The sequence below is a fragment of the Helianthus annuus genome, chromosome 9 (assembly GCF_002127325.2).
Source record: "Helianthus annuus cultivar XRQ/B chromosome 9, HanXRQr2.0-SUNRISE, whole genome shotgun sequence".
Lineage (NCBI taxonomy): Eukaryota > Viridiplantae > Streptophyta > Magnoliopsida > Asterales > Asteraceae > Helianthus > Helianthus annuus.
Genome location: NC_035441.2, coordinates 118,850,699 through 118,871,494, shown reverse-complemented (window position 1 = coordinate 118,871,494; position 20,796 = coordinate 118,850,699). Strand labels below are relative to the sequence as shown.

The 20,796-nt window shown below is 39.6% G+C and overlaps 1 protein-coding gene and 2 long non-coding RNA genes across 3 annotated transcripts; 1 reads left to right on the top strand and 2 right to left on the bottom strand.

Moving 5' to 3' along the window:
* Positions 1–414: 414 nt before the first annotated feature.
* Positions 415–3,193, bottom strand: LOC110874581. The gene is made up of 3 exons (XR_002556066.2): positions 3,069–3,193; positions 2,149–2,237; positions 415–606 (listed from the first exon to the last, which is right to left on the bottom strand). It is a non-coding gene; the product is annotated as an uncharacterized LOC110874581 (long non-coding RNA).
* A 1,130-nt stretch (positions 3,194–4,323) lies between these two features.
* LOC118481769 (golgin subfamily A member 6-like protein 22) lies at positions 4,324–17,649 on the top strand. Its single transcript, XM_035977012.1, has 6 exons — positions 4,324–4,555; positions 12,115–12,220; positions 12,563–12,642; positions 13,964–14,631; positions 14,824–15,609; positions 17,638–17,649. Exons 1-6 carry the CDS (start codon positions 4,324–4,326, stop codon positions 17,647–17,649), a joined length of 1,884 nt encoding a protein of 627 aa, XP_035832905.1.
* On the bottom strand, positions 17,649–20,426 carry LOC110874580. Its single transcript, XR_002556065.2, has 3 exons — positions 20,302–20,426; positions 19,382–19,470; positions 17,649–17,840 (listed from the first exon to the last, which is right to left on the bottom strand). It is a non-coding gene; the product is annotated as an uncharacterized LOC110874580 (long non-coding RNA).
* Positions 20,427–20,796: the final 370 nt, after the last annotated feature.

Here is a 20,796-nt window from a genome sequence, read left to right as displayed (position 1 = left end):
TTCGTGCAAGCCAGCTTCTTTTAATCGATCAATGATAACAACTGGATTTTTCAAAGCCCATGGATGAGCCAACACCATAACTCGACCAATTTCACATATTAATCACACTGCTTCCACTACATCAGGCTCACTTCCGCTACATATTAATTAATGAAACCACAATTTACTAACCAGTGGGTGGGTTCGGTTATATTTCTTCTTTTCTAGATCAAACAACTAAAAAAAGAATAACTAGAAGCGAAAACGGTTAAGAATCACCAAAAGTTTAGTTTCAACTTTTAATGCATAGAACCTTCTATATCTTTTTTAATTCAAACCATGAACTACTGAATTTAGTAATTATAAACTTTTTTTGTTAAAAAAATTGTAAGACCCTTACTTCTATTTAATGTTTTTATATTAGTTTCGGGTATAAAAGTGTAATTACGATTACACGTACGTATGAAAATACGGGTTAATAAAAACTTTTCTCAATAAAAACAATACAACATAATATGTATGAGTTCGTCATTAAAATTAACGACGAAACAATATGCGGAAGCTTGTATCTTGATCGTGTTCGGTTCTTCGTTGAGCTTGATCGTCCTCTGGTGCTATAAGTTATACCTACAATTCATAAATCATGAATTGAATTAGTCATACGTAGTTTAAAACGTGTTTAAACGAGTTCGCGAGGCAAATCTGATTAAAATAAAAAATTTTCGCCAAAACAGTGCGCCGACACCACATTGCTCCCTCGCGTGGCGTGAGGGGTACCTTTTTCCAGCAGGTTCGTTTTTTGAGACCTGCAATTTCTCAGCAATACCAGTTTTTTACGGAAACGACCATAACTTATTCGCTATTGATCCGTTTTACACGATTCTTTTTTCCTATGTGATCGTAATTTGATTCTCCATCACATGGAGTTAAAATCCGACATCCGGATTAACAATTTTCTGGATTTTAAGCCCTCAGCTTAAAATTCAATTATAATATTTTTGACCCGTTTCGTAATTCATTAACCATACTTGTTTCTCATTTACTATAAAGTCATAAACTACTACTTTAACTCCCAATCTTTAACTTATACTTGGTACTTAGTGAATTACGCGGCCATTTTCCGAGTTATGCGCGTAATTCGTTTTGACTCGTTTAGAGCGATTCTTATGCATTTATGCATCAAACTCGCTTTTCTCTTTTCACACTTCGCATTCCCACTTTAAATAACTACTTATATTCCATCACAACTATTTTTGTGGTGGATTTAACATAATGAACCAATTATCCCGAATTTTTACCCTTCGTTTAGTCATTTTACGAAAAAGACCTATTCTTAGGCATTTGACTCACGAAGTTATGCCTATAACTTTTATGCTTATGTAAGGTTTACATAACCATAATACATGTTCGTAAACAACCCATAAGGGTTGTTTGTCCGATTTACCCATCAAGGGCGTTTTGGTCAATTTTAGTCCCTCATTTTACGACGAAGGACTTTCACTAAATATTTGACCAAAATCGCTCGTTTAACTATAATCTTATTTACGTGTACCTGGCTCGGATCAACATATTGATTCGTTTTAATACCTTGTCTCGATAAATTGCTAATTCATAGCATCGCTAATTCATAAGCCGTTTTATCCTGTGTGCATAAGACTCGACATACACTTATTAGTCGTTAATTATCAAATGGTATCAACATTACCATTGATCCGTTTGGTCTAAACGACCAAACATTTTGCGCTTATAATTGAATGGTATTTACTTACCATTTCATTAAGTAACTCTTTTCGGATTTCTCACCCTTTAGCTATGTTTCTTAAACCCTTTTCTTACGCGTTTAACCCAACATGACTTATGCCACTTGGTGTCGTTTTAAACTTCAACTTTTATCTATTTATACGTGATTGATTCACCGTTTTCCCTTTTTATTCGTTAAGGCTAACTTATAAAGTAGCCGTTTGAAAACTCATTTCTATTTATGTCATCTGATGATCAAATTACCATTTCGCCCCTTTTTACCATTAAACATGGTTTTTTATCTTTTGATATGTTTTGACCCGTATCGTTTCGTTTCGTGTCGGAACCATATTTCGAATATAACTATAGTCGTGTTTATAACCTGTAAATAAATACATATCTTACAGATGGGGTGTAAGCTTTACTTACCTTGCATCCGATTTTGCTCTTTTTCCGCGTATTCAACCCGTTTGACCCGCTTCTTTCCCAAGCCTCCACCTAGCTTGTCAAGCGTCAAACTATCATATAATGTTCACAAGGTGGTTAGGTTAGGCACTTTAGATCATAACCCTTACGCCTTATGAACTGCTATACTACTTTTCTTACCGAACTCTATCATAGGTCGGTTTGACTTTTAAAAAGTCAAACCGCCTTATAACATATGAGATTGAACAACTAAGTTTAACAAACTCATATTGGCATTCCGCCATTTACTCGGTAAGCACTATGCTTAGGCCAACGTTTTAACTAATCTTTAACCTGAGTTCATGCTATTATTAACACTAAGTTAACTTAGCTCTCAATTATCAAAGACACTTTATTCCTTCATTACACAAAATCTACGGGTTTTCATCTATAAGTGAAACCCGTTTCATCATGTTATTAGGCACTCCTCCGGATCCCTAATCTAATGAAGTTCTACATACAACTGAGTAGACGCGCGATTTCACTTAGGCATTTTAACAAACACCTAGCGGGCAAGATTTTCATACATCTTTTGTCTAGTTCATGACTAACATTTTAACCAAATTTCAATCATCAAAATCAAGCCCTTATGTCTAGCATTCATAAACAATATCACGACTCGCATCATAACATCAGTTTTCTCAATCTAACATTCAAATTCATGTATTCATCACATTGTCATAAAAACCCACTTAACACATATATAGGTAATCATCAAATTCCTAGTTCTCAACACTAATACATCAAGTTTTTCAACTAGCGTTTGTTCCAAAACATGGTTTCAACCTAATATTACTCATACATATAACATTCATCACAAAATTTCAATTTATGAGTGTTCATCATGGAATCATAACTTCACTAAACATGAAAATTAAACATACCTTGTGATCCCCTAAGTTTAGTGATCACCAAATTCAGCTTGGTATTGATTTTGACCCGATTTTCCTCTTGATTTTGGGCTAATTTCTTGAATTAGGGTTCAAGGAGAAGAACTCCTTTTGGTTCCTCTGAATTGTCGACCAAAAACATACCCCAGTGTGTATTTTGAGCCCCTTTTTCTTAATAGTAATTCAACTTTCTAACTTGACCATTTTTAGTCCCTCTAATTATATATTTATAAGGGAAGGTTAACTTGGTCAAGTTTTCTTTATTATTTTCAAACAACTATTTAACTAGGTTAAACATTCCTAGTTAACTTAGTGGGTTCGGGGAGGTTATAACCAGTTTTATTTTAAGTCCCGGTAACTCGGGCCTCTTATGAACTTTATTTTCCTCAAAAGCTTTTATTCTCTTTTTATTTAGTATTAGGATTATTTGCGAGTGAGCGTTTGAGCGTGTAAGCGTTGCGTTGAGATAGCCACATAACATTAAACAAGTAATCACACAAATAACACACATAAATATGCATAAAGTAAATCCGTGTTTCGAGTTTGCGTTGAGTTTGCGTCGCGATAGCATTTAGTCTAAACAAGCGATGTAATATGCGATGAAATGCGTTTAAGTGACAGCGTTACAAAAAGCGTTCAAATGCGATATCTGCGTTGTAATAAAATGCGTTTAATAAGGCGTCAAAAATATAGTTTAAACCCTTTGCGATAATCGAAATCTCGAGAGTACAAGCGGGTACAAAAAGGAATAACAACGTTGGGTAATGACACGAAGAGTCGGGTTGTTACAGATCTTACTTCCGGTTTGTGTAACAATCATGTGATTGTGCGGTTTGATTCTTTCCAAACTGTATGATACGAGCATTGTTAGCAGGGTTAGGGTCTGATCGTTTTAGGTCTTCTTGATTCTGTTTTAGTGAGACTCTCTTGGATAAATCCAGATTTTGATTGCTTAGTAGGTCTGTAATTAATCGCGGCTATCTCGATAGTTTAGCTTGATCGATACGAATCCTATTAACCTTTTATAGATCTGTGATTTGTGGGCAAGAGATGGGAGACCAATACCGGCCACATAGTGGGAGGCCAGTAACTACGTTTTACGTAACAAACTTGCCCGAAGGTACTTCGAAGTCCCTCCTGTGGAAAGCTTTTCTCCCACATGGGAGGGTGAAAGATGCCTATGTAGCGAAAAAAAAGGGATGCGAGGGGTAACTGGTTTGGATTCGTTCGATATGAAAGAGTTTAGAATATGGAAGAGGTGTTGAAGGGGATGAATAGTGTAAGGATTTTCGAGGCTAAGGTATCGGTGACCGTCACTAATTTTGGTAAGGATAACCGTAGGTACCCACAACAACAAAACAATGGCTATGGGATGAATCAGGTACCTAGGGTGCATGCTGAACAGGCCCTTAGCCAGACGGGTCAAAATCTTAGAAACATGCAAAGAAAATCATTGAATCATGGGGTGAATCTGGATAAAGGTAGGGACGTGATGCGTGGTTGAAAACCGGTGTTCGTTGATGTTTAAGTTGATGTTTTTATTCGACTTTTAATCTTGAATAGCCTACTTTTAATTAGATTTGTGTTTTGCAGGTTTAATGAAGTTTAAGGAGCTTTTCGGGAGCTTTACGGATCACCGGGTCGAAAACCGAAGCACCAGAATGCGTCATGGATCAACCGGGAGAGTCGGGAGCGAAAAATGGAGGATTCACAAAGGAGAGCCCGTCGCCGACGGGGTCCAGACCGTCGGCGACGCCCTCCAGATAAGCCCGTAGGCAGCATGTTCGCGTAACCAGTCAATTAGGCCGTCGGCCAAAGAACGGTTTTAGGGAACCCGTCGGCGACGGGGTCAGGCCCGTCGGCGACGGGTAGTGGTTTTTCAGAACGCGAAATTTGGGTTTTTAGGTGTTGGGATCAATTTTTATTGGATGTTGACCAACTAATACGGGAGTTACACTTTGAGGGGAGTTTGAATCTTGAGTTTGGAGCCTAATCTCACCAACTATCACCTACCATTCCATCTATCATCACTATCATCAATCTGAATCATCCTCATCCAACAATCAATCATCAAACCCTAGTCCACCAATCCATCACCCTTCTCATCATCACCATCCCATAAACCCTAATTCTCCATCATTCCTTCATCCTACAAGCTTCAAGATGACTCCTTCCGCGTTCCAAACATCCGGTGATCAAGTTGCATCCACCATGAGCGGCTGATCATCTCGGTTTCACCCCGGTGTAGGTAGTTGTTAATTTTAGGGTTTCAATTTGTTCTTGTTTCATCTTAGTGACAATTTGTATTTGGTTTTTGAAACTCTTGACAATAGTATTACATTTGTTACGAATTCGTGAATTGTCGAGCGATGTTAAAAGTTATGACTTTGTGAAACGGTGATATGTAATTGTACGTTGTCGTTGTTAGGATTTACTTGTGTTGATTACAAAGTGTCTTTTTGTCCGTTCTTCGGGGCGTTGATAGCTAGTAGCACCTAAGTCACGGTACACTAAATCCGTTAATCGAATGCATTTGAGTTGAAACTAAAACTTGTAGAAATCCTAGGTTAACAATTACCGAAACCGGGTGTGATTCCTTTTTATCATTATTGTTCTAGTAACCATTTTCTTGCAATCGTTAATTAGTAGTTGTTAACCATTCGCATCAATTCATTTAGTTAAAAATCATATTTCTCCATTAAACGAAAATACAAAAACACTTTAGCAAGCTTCATAAATTGTGACAATTGTTTTAATTCATTCGAATCCATACACAAACCACATACTCTTCGTGGTTCGACCCCTTACTACCACTAACACATTGTTAAGGGTAATTTGGGCTTATAAATATTATCTTTGACCGGAGCGCGACACTCCGATCAAATTTTGGCGCCGCTGTCGGGGAGTGCGTGCGCTTTGTGTTTGGATATTGTTTGAATTTTTGTGATTAACTGTTTAACTTGTTTAGCTTTCTTTTTGTATTGTCTTTTTCCTTGTTACGCGGGGTGTGTTATTTGTGTAGGTTACAGGTAGTGCATGCGTACACGAAATTCCGGGAGGACTTCACCTTTAGTCTACGAACCGGAAATCGAAAGACTCGCAAGAAGGAACCTAGCAAGCCGGTTAGAAGCAACTCTTGCTTCTAATCAAACCAACCAAACACCACCACTCACACCGACCATTGAAACCGATTCAATGGCAAACCACAACTCCAACCAAGACTTTAACCCCAACCAAAACCTCCATCCAAATCAATTCCAATCCCGAGGAACCTTTTATCCCGCTCAAAACACCCAACCTATACCCCAAGAACAACCGGGTGGTAACACCAACGCAAGACCACCTACTCCACCTTTCCGAAACCAAAACACCAACAACACCCAACGAACACCTCAACAACAATCCCTTCACCGACAAGCATCGTTACCTATCAACCTTGATGATCGGAATGTCAACTCCGATCGTAGAGGTAACCGTGATCGCGGCAATCCCGCAAATGAAGACCCGTTTTTCAACATCGACGATTTAAGGAATGCAATCCCCGATGATGAACCATATAGTGTTCCCGGTTATCAATCGCCGGAACTCGTAAGCATTCATACGGAAAATTTGGACGATGGGGGGTATTATGATGATCGAGCTAATGATGATGAAGATTGGGGCTACGTGAATAGGGGAAACGTCTACAATGCTAGAAGGTATGACGATGAGGAATTTGGTTACCAAAACGCCAATTATGTTGGGGAAGATGAATACGGTTACGGAGGTGGAAGAAATGATGATTATGGGAACAACCGTCAACCACGAAACAATAACCAACGGAACCGAAATGATGGGTTTTACAACAACAATGCAAACCCTAACCGGATTCCTCGTTTCGTGGGAGGTGGTAACCCAAGGGATAATCGAAGGGGGGATCAAAGAGGTGAAAGAAGGGATAATCGAAGAGCGGTCGATCAAGAAGTTAATGGTCCACAACGTCGTCAACAACCTCCACAGGGAGTAAATGACCGTTTCCGCCCGATAGTGACCGAGAATAATTCTCCGATAGTATGTGAAAGGAGGATGTTTGATTGTAAACCGCATTACATCAACATACTTCCTCACTTCAATGGGAGGTCCAATGATGAGCCGTACACACATTTAATGGAGTTCTCTTCCATTTGTGATACTATTGGGGGGCACAATTTCGCACTAGAGGAAGTTAAGCTTCGGTTATTTCAATTTTCGTTGAAAGACAAGGCAAAACAGTGGTTCCTCACACTTCCGGCCAACAGTATTCGAACTTGGGAACAAATGCAACAAGCATTTTTGGATGAATACTATTCTATGGCAAAGACCGACGATGCTAGAGATGAAATTCGGTCGTTTCGTCAACTTTCGAGTGAGCCTTTACATGAAGCATTTACCCGATTCAAAGAGCTAATGAGGAGATGCCCGCATCACCAAATAGAAAAATGGGAGTTGGTGAAATGCTTTGTACGGGGTTTAGATGTCGCAACTTGGAATCGTCTCGAGACAACAAGCAATGGTACACTCTTGAGCAATCATGAGGATGATGATTGGGAATTCTTGGAAAGGATGAGCAAACGATCCAAGGAAAAAGAATCGGCCGATAGAGCAAAAAGACATCCAGTTTCCCGGTCACTTCCCGATCTCGATTCCAAAGACCGGATCTCCACCTTAGAACGGGAAATAGCTCAACTGAAAAAGAAGAAAGAGGTAAATGCGGTTCAGTTTGCGGTTTGTGAAGAATGTGGAGATATTGGGCATGCGACCGAGCAATGTTCAATGGGGACGAGTGGTTAAACCGAAGAAGTCAATCAAGTGTATGGAGATAGAAAACAATATGACATGAACTCCAACACTTACCATCCGGGTTTGAGAAACCACCCCAACTTTCGGTATGGCAATGCTTCAAATCAAATGAACCCGAATTTCCAATCGGGTAATCAAGGAGGAAGTGGGTCATCATACCAAAACCGTCAAGGTGGTAACCAAGGAGGTTACCAACGAAATTACAACCAAGGGTACCAAGGTGGGTACCAAAAGAATTACAACAACCAAGGCGGTAACGGAAGTGGGTCAAACAACCAAACCGGTGGTGATGACTTGAGTGCCAAGATGGATGCTTTGCTAAACATGCAAAAGGAGACTCACAGTGATGTCAAAGAGATAAAGAAGGCAAATGAGATTCGAGATAAAGCACACGAGGCATTGGCGAAACAAGTGGGTCAACTAGCGGAAGAAGTGGCCCAAATAAAGGGAGGCATGGGGAAGCTTCCAAGTGACACCACCATAAACCCTAAGCATCAAGGGTCGAGCTCGAGGAACACACGTGAGGTACCAATTAATAAAGTTACTCTACGTAGTGGTCGAATTGTTGATAATGGTGTCAAAACACCACCACCCCAATTTGTTGAAGGGGTGGTGGAAGATGCTAGTGATGAGGAGCTTGAGGATGGTCAAACGGGTCAAAATAAAAATGAATTGAAAAAGAATAATGTTACTCCCGTTGTGACCATCCCCGTCCCCAAGGCTAAGGAAAAGGGTGTGGAGGCTAATACCGCCCCTTATCCCGAAGCATTGAAGGGACCCACGAAAAAAGTTGTAAACAAAAGAGGTCCACAACAAGAAGAGTTGTTGGAAATTTTCAAACAAGTCAAAATCAATTTACCTCTTTTGGATGCAATTAAACAAGTACCGTCGTATGCTAAGTACTTGAAAGATTTGTGTACCCAAAAACGCACTCACAAATTTCCAAAGAAATTAGATTTAACCGAAAATGTGAGTTCGATTCTCTCGGGTGCACTTCCACCTAAGCTCCAAGATCCGGGTGCGCCTATCATTTCAATTCAAGTAGGCGATTTTAAAATCAACCGGGCGCTTTTAGATCTTGGTGCTAGAGTAAGCATTCTACCGGGTAGCTTGTATGACCAATATGAATTTGGTCCACTTCAATCGTCGAACACCACCGTGGTGTTAGCCGATTTGACACCCAAGCTACCCCGTGGAGTTGTTTCAGATGTGATAGTGAAAATCGAGGATTTTTATTATCCGGTGGACTTTCTAGTGCTTGATTATGTGGCCAAGGACCCAACCAAACAACCTACGGTGATTTTGGGTCGACCGTTCTTAGCAACTGCAAATGCTCAAATTGATTGTAGAACGGGAACGGTTGACATGACATTTGGAAACCGAAGGTTGAGGTTGCATGTTTTTTCCGGACTTATGAGCCCTCCAGTTGATGATGAATGCTATATGGCAGACATTGTTGACACGTGTATACCTCTTTGCGACACAGTCGTTTATGGGGAAAACACAATGGAGGATTGTTATATGTTTGACAGGTCACAGGTGGAGGTGGAACAAAGCATGGACGAGGAAGTGAGGAGTTTGGAGGTGCTTGCGGTTAGAGAAGGAAAACCGACATGGACACACCAAGTTGAAAGCTTACCGGAGAGCATTGATACTAAATTGAAGCCGTCTTTAGTGGAGCCTCCGGAAGTGGAGTTGAAAGCATTGCCGAAGCATCTCAAGTATGCTTATGTTGGAGAAGGCAATACTCTCCCGGTTATCATTGCATCAAATTTAACCGGAGAGCAAGAGAAAAAGTTGATGGAAGTGTTGGTCACCAATCGGGCGGCGATTGGATGGACCATTACGGATTTGAAGGGTATTAGTCCCTCGGTGGTAATGCACAAAATCATCACGGAAGAGAATGTGACTCCCGTTCGAGATGCACAAAGGCGGTTAAATCCGAACATGCGGGAGGTCGTGAAGAAAGAGGTGTTGAAGTGGCTTGATGCGGGTATCATTTACCCGATCTCGGATAGCCAATGGGTGAGCCCAACACAGACGGTTCCCAAGAAAGCCGGTATACAAGTCGTCAAAAATGACGCAGGTGAAGAGGTAGCTACCCGGCCGGTAACCGGGTGGCGAATTTGTATTGATTATAGGAAGTTGAATACCGCAACTTCCAAAGATCATTTTCCTTTACCTTTTATTGATCAAATAGTTGAGAAATTGTCGGGGCAAAAATTTTATTGCTTCTTAGATGGTTATTCCGGTTATAACCAAATTGCCATCCATCCGGAATATCAATCAAAGACTACATTTACATGTCCTTACGGTACCTTCGCATTTAGGCGGATGCCGTTTGGATTATGTAATGCTCCCGCCACCTTTCAAAGGTGCATGATGAGTATCTTCTCCGATATGGTGGGAAAGTCTTTGGAAATCTTCATGGATGATTTCTCAATTTTTGGATCATCATTTGAGACTTGTTTGGACCAATTAGATAAAGTATTAAAAAGATGTGTTGAAACTAGTTTGGTCCTAAGTTGGGAAAAGAGCCATTTTATGGTTCAAGAGGGAATTGTGTTGGGGCACGTGGTGTCAAGTCGTGGGATAGAGGTTGATCGTGCTAAGGTACAAGTCATATCTACTTTACCATATCCCACGACGGTTAAAGGTGTTAGGTCGTTTTTAGGTCATGCGGGGTTTTATAGGCGGTTTATTAAGGGTTTTAGCGATATAACGAAGCCTTTATGTAATTTGTTGCTAAAAGACCAACCGTTTGATTTCAACGAAAATTGCCAAAATGCTTTTAACAATTTAAAAGAGAAGTTAGTGGAGGCCCCAATCTTGCAATCGCCAAATTGGTCTTTACCTTTTGAAATCATGTGCGATGCAAGTGACTATGCGGTGGGGGCCGTGTTGGGACAACGGGTTGACAAGAAACCCGTTGCCATATACTACGCAAGTAAGACTCTTTCGGATGCACAATTGAACTACACAACTACCGAAAAAGAGCTACTTGCGGTGGTATATGCATTGGATAAATTTCGGTCTTATATATGGGGTAGTAAAGTGATTATTTACTCTGATCACACTGCAGTTAGGTACCTCATGGAGAAGAAAGATGCAAAGCCGAGGTTAATCCGATGAGTGTTGTTGCTCCAAGAGTTTGATTTGGAGATACGGGACAAGAAGGGTATTGAGAATGTGGTAGCGGACCACTTGTCCCGGTTGATGGTAGAAGATGATCCGAAAGCCTTTGAGATCAATGAGTCTTTCCCAGATGAGCACATAATGAAATTAGATAAATTGCCATGGTATGCTAACATTGTCAATTATCTTGCTACAGGTGATATGCCGGCACATTGGGATAGACGGAAAAGGCAACACTTCATGTCCCAAATCAAATACTATCGGTTGGAAGAACCGCATTTGTGGAAGGAGTGTGCGGATCAAGTTATACGGAGATGCATTGATGACGAAGAGATTCCGAGCGTGCTGCAACATCTACACTCGTTTGCATGTGGTGGTCACTTTAGTGGTCACAAAAAGGGTCATAAAGTGTTGAATAGTGGCCTTTATTGGCCTACTATTTTCAAAGATGCAAACGAGTTTGCCAGAAATTGCATAGAGTGTCAAAAGTTAGGGGGTATCTCAAAAAGGGATGAGATGCCCATGCGACCAATCCTTGTAGTCGATGTTTACGATGTATGGGGTATTGATTTCATGGGCCCATTCCCCAACTCCTATGGCAATTTGTATATCTTGGTGGCCGTTGACTATGTGTCAAAATGGGTCGAAGCAATAGCCACCAAGACAAACGACCATTCCGTAGTATGCAACTTTGTCCAAACCAATATTTTCTCAAGGTTTGGGATTCCTCGTGTCATCATAAGTGATGGAGGATCTCATTTTAAAAATTTTCGGTTTGGCAAACTATTAAAACAGTTTGGTGTTGACCATAGGATTGCTACCCCCTATCACCCGCAAACAAGCGGGCAAGTTGAGGTGTCAAATAGGCAAATCAAACAGATTTTGCAAAAGACCGTGCGGGCGGACCGTAAGGATTGGTCAATTAAATTGAACGATGCTTTATGGGCCTACCGAACGGCACATAAGACACCCATAGGTACTACACCTTACCGGTTGGTCTACGGTAAAAACTGCCATTTACCGGTTGAACTTGTGCACAAATCATTATGGGCTATTAAAGAGGTTAATGTGCAATATGATGATGCAGGTAAGGAACGGAAGCTCAAGTTGTGTGAATTGGAGGAGCTAAGAGAGATGGCATATGAATACGCATCTCAATACAAGGACGGAATGAAGAGAGCGCATGATGCCAAGTTGAGGAAGAAAGAATTTGAAGTGGGTCAAAAGGTGTGGCTCTACAATTCAAAGCTCAAATTCTTTCCCGGAAAGCTCCGAAGCAAATGGATGGGACCCTATGTTGTCACCCGGGTCGGACAATTGGGTGATGTTACTATCGAGGACCCGAAGGACGGGGTACGGCAAACGGTAAATGGTCATCGTCTAAAACCGTTTCTCGAGGGTAATGAGAAAGTGGATGCAAACAAGGAATCGGTAAGCTTCGTGGTAAGTTTGCCGGTTTACGAGGTCGAATGAAAAGGACCGGTAACACTTTGTGTAAAGTTATGTACAATCTTTTAATTGTTTGTGTGTTCTAGATATAATCGTTTTCGTTTGATACTAATCTCTCTTGATTGTGTGAAGTCCGGACATTCCGAACGGGTCATGAAGACACAAGGTATGTGTTTAGGCTTTGTTATGTGTATTGAGGACAATACACGAATTTTTGGGGGGTGGTAGGGCCGTTAACGGTTTTTGCATATCAAAATTTTAATTTATAAAAATTCAAAAAAAGATTTTTAATAATTTTTAGAAATTTTTAATGTACATAGTCCTTTTTGTAAAAAGCTATCATTTTCCTCCTAATAAAAAAAAAAAACAAGACCCGTCGGCGACGGGGTGATGACCGTCCCCGACGGCCTCTTAAATAACCCGTCGGCCAGTTTTTCCCGTATACAGATCCTTAAGCCGTCGCCCACTTTCAAGTTTTCCCTTACCCATCGGCGATGGAGTGGGACCCGTCGGCGACGGGCTATAGTTTGGTCGCCGCATCGGTTACGTTTTTTACATAAGAAATCGATTTAAAAACCTTTTTCACCTAACCAAACATCATCCAAACCCACTATTGACCACAAGTTCGGTCCCCAATCATCTTACCTCATTCTTTACCACAACAATCTCTGATTTCTCTCTCCCAACATACCTTTTCTCTTCATCTTCCTCCTCAAACTCTCAAGAACCCTAAAACCTTCAAGCTTTCATAACTTTCTTAATTCTCCACCAAATCCATTGATTTTCGGGTCCATCTTGGGTAATTTTTCAAGAGGAACAAAACCCCCAACACGGTTATCATCAATTCTTGCTATTGTGCGAGATTTCTGGGCGTGTTACTTAGGGTTTTTGAAAGGGTGTTCATCAAGTTACTTATTTGCCATCTTTTCTTAGTTCTTCTTGTTTAACAACAACAAAGGTATGGTTTCTTCTTAAATTTATGCTTGATTATCATATGTTAGTGTTTTTCTTCTGAAATTTTAAACTTTTTGGTTTAAGAGTAGGTTGTTTAGACAATGTATGTTGTGCTAGCATGATTTTGAGTAAGATTAGTTGTTTCGAATGGAATTTGAGTATGTCATAACCATAGTGAAGTGATTACACTGTTATGAACATGATTGAACATGAAGGTGATGTTGACTTTTGTTGAAATTATAAGAGATTGTAAGATTAACAAGAACATTAATAAGTTTATGATAAAATGAGCGACTGTGGAAGTTTAAAGAGGCAATTTTACATTCACTCGTTAATTTAAATGTCAACATCACACCTCATGTTCAAAAGTTGGGAGTTTAATGAAGGTTGAATTTATATTGATGTTTGCTTGTTTGTGATTGTAGTTATGGCGGGAGGCAAGAGACAAAAGACTACAGGCCAAGCTTCATCATCCGGGGTTGGTTCTTCTTCCGGTTTAAAACCGAAGAAATGGGAGCAACTAAGCTTCGTAGAGGAGAATGATGCAAGATTATATAGACAAGATTGGGAGTGGGTGAAGTTCAGGGATAGCCAAAGTGCTAAAATTTGGGATGACGAGAAGAACAAACCGTTGTCCCATTATCAAGACAGGAAGTTAGAGGCTAAGTTGTGGAAGTGGAAGATGGTGAACGGTGTGAATACCTTAGTGCCAACAAGGGTAATATGTGAAAGGGTGGTGAACGTGGAAGAATTTCGTAACATCGGGATTGTGCAAATGTTTGAGCGTTTAGGATGGGAAAGCGTTCTTGATTGGTGCGAAGATAATACTTCCAGGATTTATTTGTCGGAAGTATGTGAATGGTTGTCTACCTTGAAGCTTGTGAACAAGAATGAATCTCCTTCACAGTGGAAGTTGGTGGGGAAGACTACTCGAGGGAGCATGACAATGTCTTTCGAGACCATGAATCGTATTGCTCGTTTCGATTCTTTGGGAGTACAAGCTTATGATTACCCATCCATCGAGCAGTTTTTGGATAATCATTTGAATAACAACGATTTCGAGCAACTGTTAGATATTATCTTACCGACCCACCAAGGAGGAGAAATGAAACGAAAGCAAATGTCGCGTGAGGGAAAGATTCTTCAAGGGATCTCGGTTGAGAACATCTTGGCAAGGTTTGGTGACCGTGGAGGAGTGAGAGTGAGTGACTGTAGGGTGGTGCACGCCTTACTGTATGGGACCCCAACACTGTCGTGGAGACATATAGTGATGATGAACACATGGGCTACCAGGGAGTCGTCCCAGAGGCGTTTTATTCCGTATGCACGCCTCATTAGCGCCATGATTGTGCAACAAAATTGTTTACCCCCGGAATCACTATGGGTTTCTAAGCCAGTGGAGGAGTTTAATGTGGGGTACATGCGGAAGAATTGGAAGATCAAAGTTAAGTTCTCGGGAAACAAGTACGTTGTGACCGATGACTTGGGGAACAAGTATGAGATCCGTACTGCTGGAGCACCACCCGTAGCGGAAGAAGATGAGGAAATGGGTGAAGAAGAGGAGGAAGTTGAACCCTCCGGTGCACAAAGACCAAGGCAACGATATATGCGGCCACATAGGGAAATTAACGCAGAGGTGGCAGGTTTTGTGACCAGGAGACGGGTGCCCTCCTATAAAAATTTTGATCGGGGGCAACAAGAGATATATGACAATGTCTCCGCGTGCATAGGTGAAGGACGGGAATACAGTCAAAGAAGAGAAGCTTGGGAAGGGTCGCATGGATCCGCAATGCAAGAATATTGGGCAGCTCAAGAAGCCCAGAGGGAAAGAATGAACAAGTTTATGGAAGAACAAGAACTGTTTCAAGCGATGCAAAGATCACACATGGAACAGTTGGCAAAAATGCAGGAGGATGAGGCTGCCCGAAGACGGGCATGGGAAGAAGCAGCGGCAGCACGTCAACAAGAAGAAACAGAATTGAACCGACGTTGTTGGAGTGCTTTGTACGTCTCTCAACAAATGGCGATTAATAACACCAAAGTGCTGCATAATCAGGAGCGGCACCAAAGAGACTACCAAGCCGGCCTCCCGTACACCGAGCACTCGGGGTGGACAAATTACCCCGATCTTCCCTACCCGCAAGGCCCATCCGACCCGACTCCACATTGGCCCGAAGCAGTAGGGTCTAGCTTCATTCCGATCCCGTACCAACCGCCACCTCAAGGGGAGCAAAGTCCCCTAGATAACTATAGGGAGATGTTCGAGGCTCTCACTGGTTATCCATACCAACCCAACCCGCCAACGGATCCAAACGAGCGATATCAGCGGTAGAGGTATGGTATGTTTTATGTTGTTGTTGTTGTATATTTTGTTTCATTATTTCTTTTTGTTTTTTTATTTAATTTATGTCTAGTTAAATGAACTTTGTGGGTGTGTTCCCTATATAACCCTCACGGGACCTCTCGTCCTCCCAAGCTATTGGGGGGTTCAAAAGGGCTTGTTGCATAAGCTAAATGCAACCGTGATTCCTACGAAAGTGAGTTAGGTTTGTTGTTGTTGTAAAATTTTTTCCACAAAAATCAAAGTAAAATAATGCATGACTTGGTAATATGTTCATAAAAAGGGTAGAACTACGTACTAACAAATTTTGATGGTTGTGAGAAGCATGCTTCTACACAAGGATTAGAATATGTAGGTACAACATGTTTGCGGGACAACCATTTTTATGAAGAGACGAAGGATATGAGCATCAAGCGATAAAAATCAGGTGCATGTGTTTCTTTTTACTTTGATTGGTAGTTTAGAATAAGTGGATTGTAATGTGTATTTTAATTTCCGGGGTGAAAAGTTGGGAAGGTTAGTCGTGTCACATCCCTTGTGCATTACTAAAACTCTAGTTCTTACACATTGAGGACAATATGTACTTCAAGTGTGGGGATGGGGGAGTAGTAAAAATTTTCGATTTTGACCCGTTCATTTAAACACTACACATTGAGGACAATGTTTACCTCAAGTGTGGGGATGGGGGAAAATTTCAAAAATTTTTCAAAAATGTCTTGTTTTCAAAGCAATCTCAAAAGCACAAGTAACCAAGTCAACGAGGGATGTCACAATCCATTTGGTCTTTTGTCATGGTCAAGTTCAAATTAATAAGCATAACGGGTATTTAGCGGGTGGTTATTTGGGAATAATTCGCCTAAGGAACTAGCAATTTATGCATATCACATATCATACCCTTATATGTGAGGTTTGAGCCACTTATATATCATAGATTCACATTTACATGTTTCTTTGTTTGAGTGGACCATTAGTCGCGTATTGTAGAACTTGCAACTTTTGATACGTTTGAGACTATAGACCAAATACAAGCACGAGAATGATTAAGGCATTAGGTAAACCCTTTTCTCTTAAAACCATTTTTCTATCCTTACCCGAACAAATTCCTTAGTCGCCCATTTTGAGCCTAAACCTTTCGTTTGACCACCATATAGCCCATAAACCTTAAACCTTTTCTCTTTAAACCCGTGTGATGAAAATTCGATTATAGGAGTCGTATTTGTATAGTTATTCTTGATTGTTTGCATTGTTGAAAAAAAAAAAGAGAAAAACAGAAAATGTGTGAAAAAGAATTGAAAATTGTTTTGGACCTCAAAAACCGGTTATTAACCGAACCGGTTATTAAAAAAACCGGTTTTTATTTTGGGTGAAAAAAACCGGTTTTTTTTTAACCGGTTTTTTAAAAACCGATTAACCGATTTGTACACCTCTGCTACTAACTCACCATCACTTCTGTAAACCTGTAATCCGTGCAAGCCAGCTTCTTTTAATCGATCAATGATAACAACTGGATTTTTCAAAGCCCATGGATGAGCCAACACCATAACTCGACCAATTTCACATATTAATCACACTGCTTCCACTACATCAGGCTCACTTCCGCTACATATTAATTAATGAAACCACAATTTACTAACCAGTGGGTGGGTTCGGTTATATTTCTTCTTTTCTAGATCAAACAACTAAAAAAAGAATAACTAGAAGCGAAAACGGTTAAGAATCACCAAAAGTTTAGTTTCAACTTTTAATGCATAGAACCTTCTATATCTTTTTTAATTCAAACCATGAACTACTGAATTTAGTAATTATAAACTTTTTTTGTTAAAAAAATTGTAAGACCCTTACTTCTATTTAATGTTTTTATATTAGTTTCGGGTATAAAAGTGTAATTACGATTACACGTACGTATGAAAATACGGGTTAATAAAAACTTTTCTCAATAAAAACAATACAACATAATATGTATGAGTTCGTCATTAAAATTAACGACGAAACAATATGCGGAAGCTTGTATCTTGATCGTGTTCGGTTCTTCGTTGAGCTTGATCGTCCTCTGGTGCTATAAGTTATACCTACAATTCATAAATCATGAATTGAATTAGTCATACGTAGTTTAAAACGTGTTTAAACGAGTTCGCGAGGCAAATCTGATTAAAATAAAAAATTTTCGCCAAAACAGTGCGCCGACACCACATTGCTCCCTCGCGTGGCGTGAGGGGTACCTTTTTCCAGCAGGTTCGTTTTTGAGACCTGCAATTTCCCAGCAATACCAGTTTTTTACGGAAACGACCATAACTTATTCGCTATTGATCCGTTTTACACGATTCTTTTTTCCTATGTGATCGTAATTTGATTCTCCATCACATGGAGTTAAAATCCGACATCCGGATTAACAATTTTCTGGATTTTAAGCCCTCAGCTTAAAATTCAATTATAATATTTTTGACCCGTTTCGTAATTCATTAACCATACTTGTTTCTCATTTACTATAAAGTCATAAACTACTACTTTAACTCCCAATCTTTAACTTATACTTGGTACTTAGTGAATTACGCGGCCATTTTCCGAGTTATGCGCGTAATTCGTTTTGACTCGTTTAGAGCGATTCTTATGCATTTAAGCATCAAACTCGCTTTTCTCTTTTCACACTTCGCATTCCCACTTTAAATAACTACTTATATTCCATCACAACTATTTTTGTGGTGGATTTAACATAATGAACCAATTATCCCGAATTTTTACCCTTCGTTTAGTCATTTTACGAAAAAGACCTATTCTTAGGCATTTGACTCACGAAGTTATGCCTATAACTTTTATGCTTATGTAAGGTTTACATAACCATAATACATGTTCGTAAACAACCCATAAGGGTTGTTTGTCCGATTTACCCATCAAGGGCGTTTTGGTCAATTTTAGTCCCTCATTTTACGACGAAGGACTTTCACTAAATATTTGACCAAAATCGCTCGTTTAACTATAATCTTATTTACGTGTACCTGGCTCGGATCAACATATTGATTCGTTTTAATACCTTGTCTCGATAAATTGCTAATTCATAGCATCGCTAATTCATAAGCCGTTTTATCCTGTGTGCATAAGACTCGACATACACTTATTAGTCGTTAATTATCAAATGGTATCAACATTACCATTGATCCGTTTGGTCTAAACGACCAAACATTTTGCGCTTATAATTGAATGGTATTTACTTACCATTTCATTAAGTAACTCTTTTCGGATTTCTCACCCTTTAGCTATGTTTCTTAAACCCTTTTCTTACGCGTTTAACCCAACATGACTTATGCCACTTGGTGTCGTTTTAAACTTCAACTTTTATCTATTTATACGTGATTGATTCACCGTTTTCCCTTTTTATTCGTTAAGGCTTACTTATAAAGTAGCCGTTTGAAAACTCATTTCTATTTATGTCATCTGATGATCAAATTACCATTTCGCCCCTTTTTACCATTAAACATGGTTTTTTATCTTTTGATATGTTTTGACCCGTATCGTTTCGTTTCGTGTCGGAACCATATTTCGAATATAACTATAGTCGTGTTTATAACCTGTAAATAAATACATATCTTACAGATGGGGTGTAAGCTTTACTTACCTTGCATCCGATTTTGCTCTTTTTCCGCGTATTCAACCCGTTTGACCCGCTTCTTTCCCAAGCCTCCACCTAGCTTGTCAAGCGTCAAACTATCATATAATGTTCACAAGGTGGTTAGGTTAGGCACTTTAGATCATAACCCTTACGCCTTATGAACTGCTATACTACTTTTCTTACCGAACTCTATCATAGGTCGGTTTGACTTTTAAAAAGTCAAACCGCCTTATAACATATGAGATTGAACAACTAAGTTTAACAAACTCATATTGGCATTCCGCCATTTACTCGGTAAGCACTATGCTTAGGCCAACGTTTTAACTAATCTTTAACCTGAGTTCATGCTATTATTAACACTAAGTTAACTTAGCTCTCAATTATCAAAGACACTTTATTCCTTCATTACACAAAATCTACGGGTTTTCATCTATAAGTGAAACCCGTTTCATCATGTTATTAGGCACTCCTCCGGATCCCTAATCTAATGAAGTTCTACATACAACCGAGTAGACGCGCGATTTCACTTAGGCATTTTAACAAACACCTAGCGGGCAAGATTTTCATACATCTTTTGTCTAGTTCATGACTAACATTTTAACCAAATTTCAATCATCAAAATCAAGCCCTTATGTCTAGCATTCATAAACAATATCACGACTCGCATCATAACATCAGTTTTCTCAATCTAACATTCAAATTCATGTATTCATCACATTGTCATAAAAACCCACTTAACACATATATAGGTAATCATCAAATTCCTAGTTCTCAACACTAATACATCAAGTTTTTCAACTAGCGTTTGTTCCAAAACATGGTTTCAACCTAATATTACTCATACATATAACATTCATCACAAAATTTCAATTTATGAGTGTTCATCATGGAATCATAACTTCACTAAACATGAAAATTAAACATACCTTGTGATCCCCTAAGTTTAGTGATCACCAAATTCAGCTTGGTATTGATTTTGACCCGATTTTCCTCTTGATTTTGGGCTAATTTCTTGAATTAGGGTTCAAGGAGAAGAACTCCTTTTGGTTCCTCTGAATTGTCGACCAAAAACATACCCCAGTATGTATTTTGAGCCCCTTTTTCTTAATAGTAATTCAACTTTCTAACTTGACCATTTTTAGTCCCTCTAATTATATATTTATAAGGGAAGGTTAACTTGGTCAAGTTTTCTTTATTATTTTCAAACAACTATTTAACTAGGTTAAACATTCCTAGTTAACTTAGTGGGTTCGGGGAGGTTATAACCAGTTTTATTTTAAGTCCCGGTAACTCGGGCCTCTTATGAACTTTATTTTCCTCAAAAGCTTTTATTCTCTTTTTATTTAGTATTAGGATTATTTGCGAGTGAGCGTTTGAGCGTGTAAGCGTTGCGTTGAGATAGCCACATAACATTAAACAAG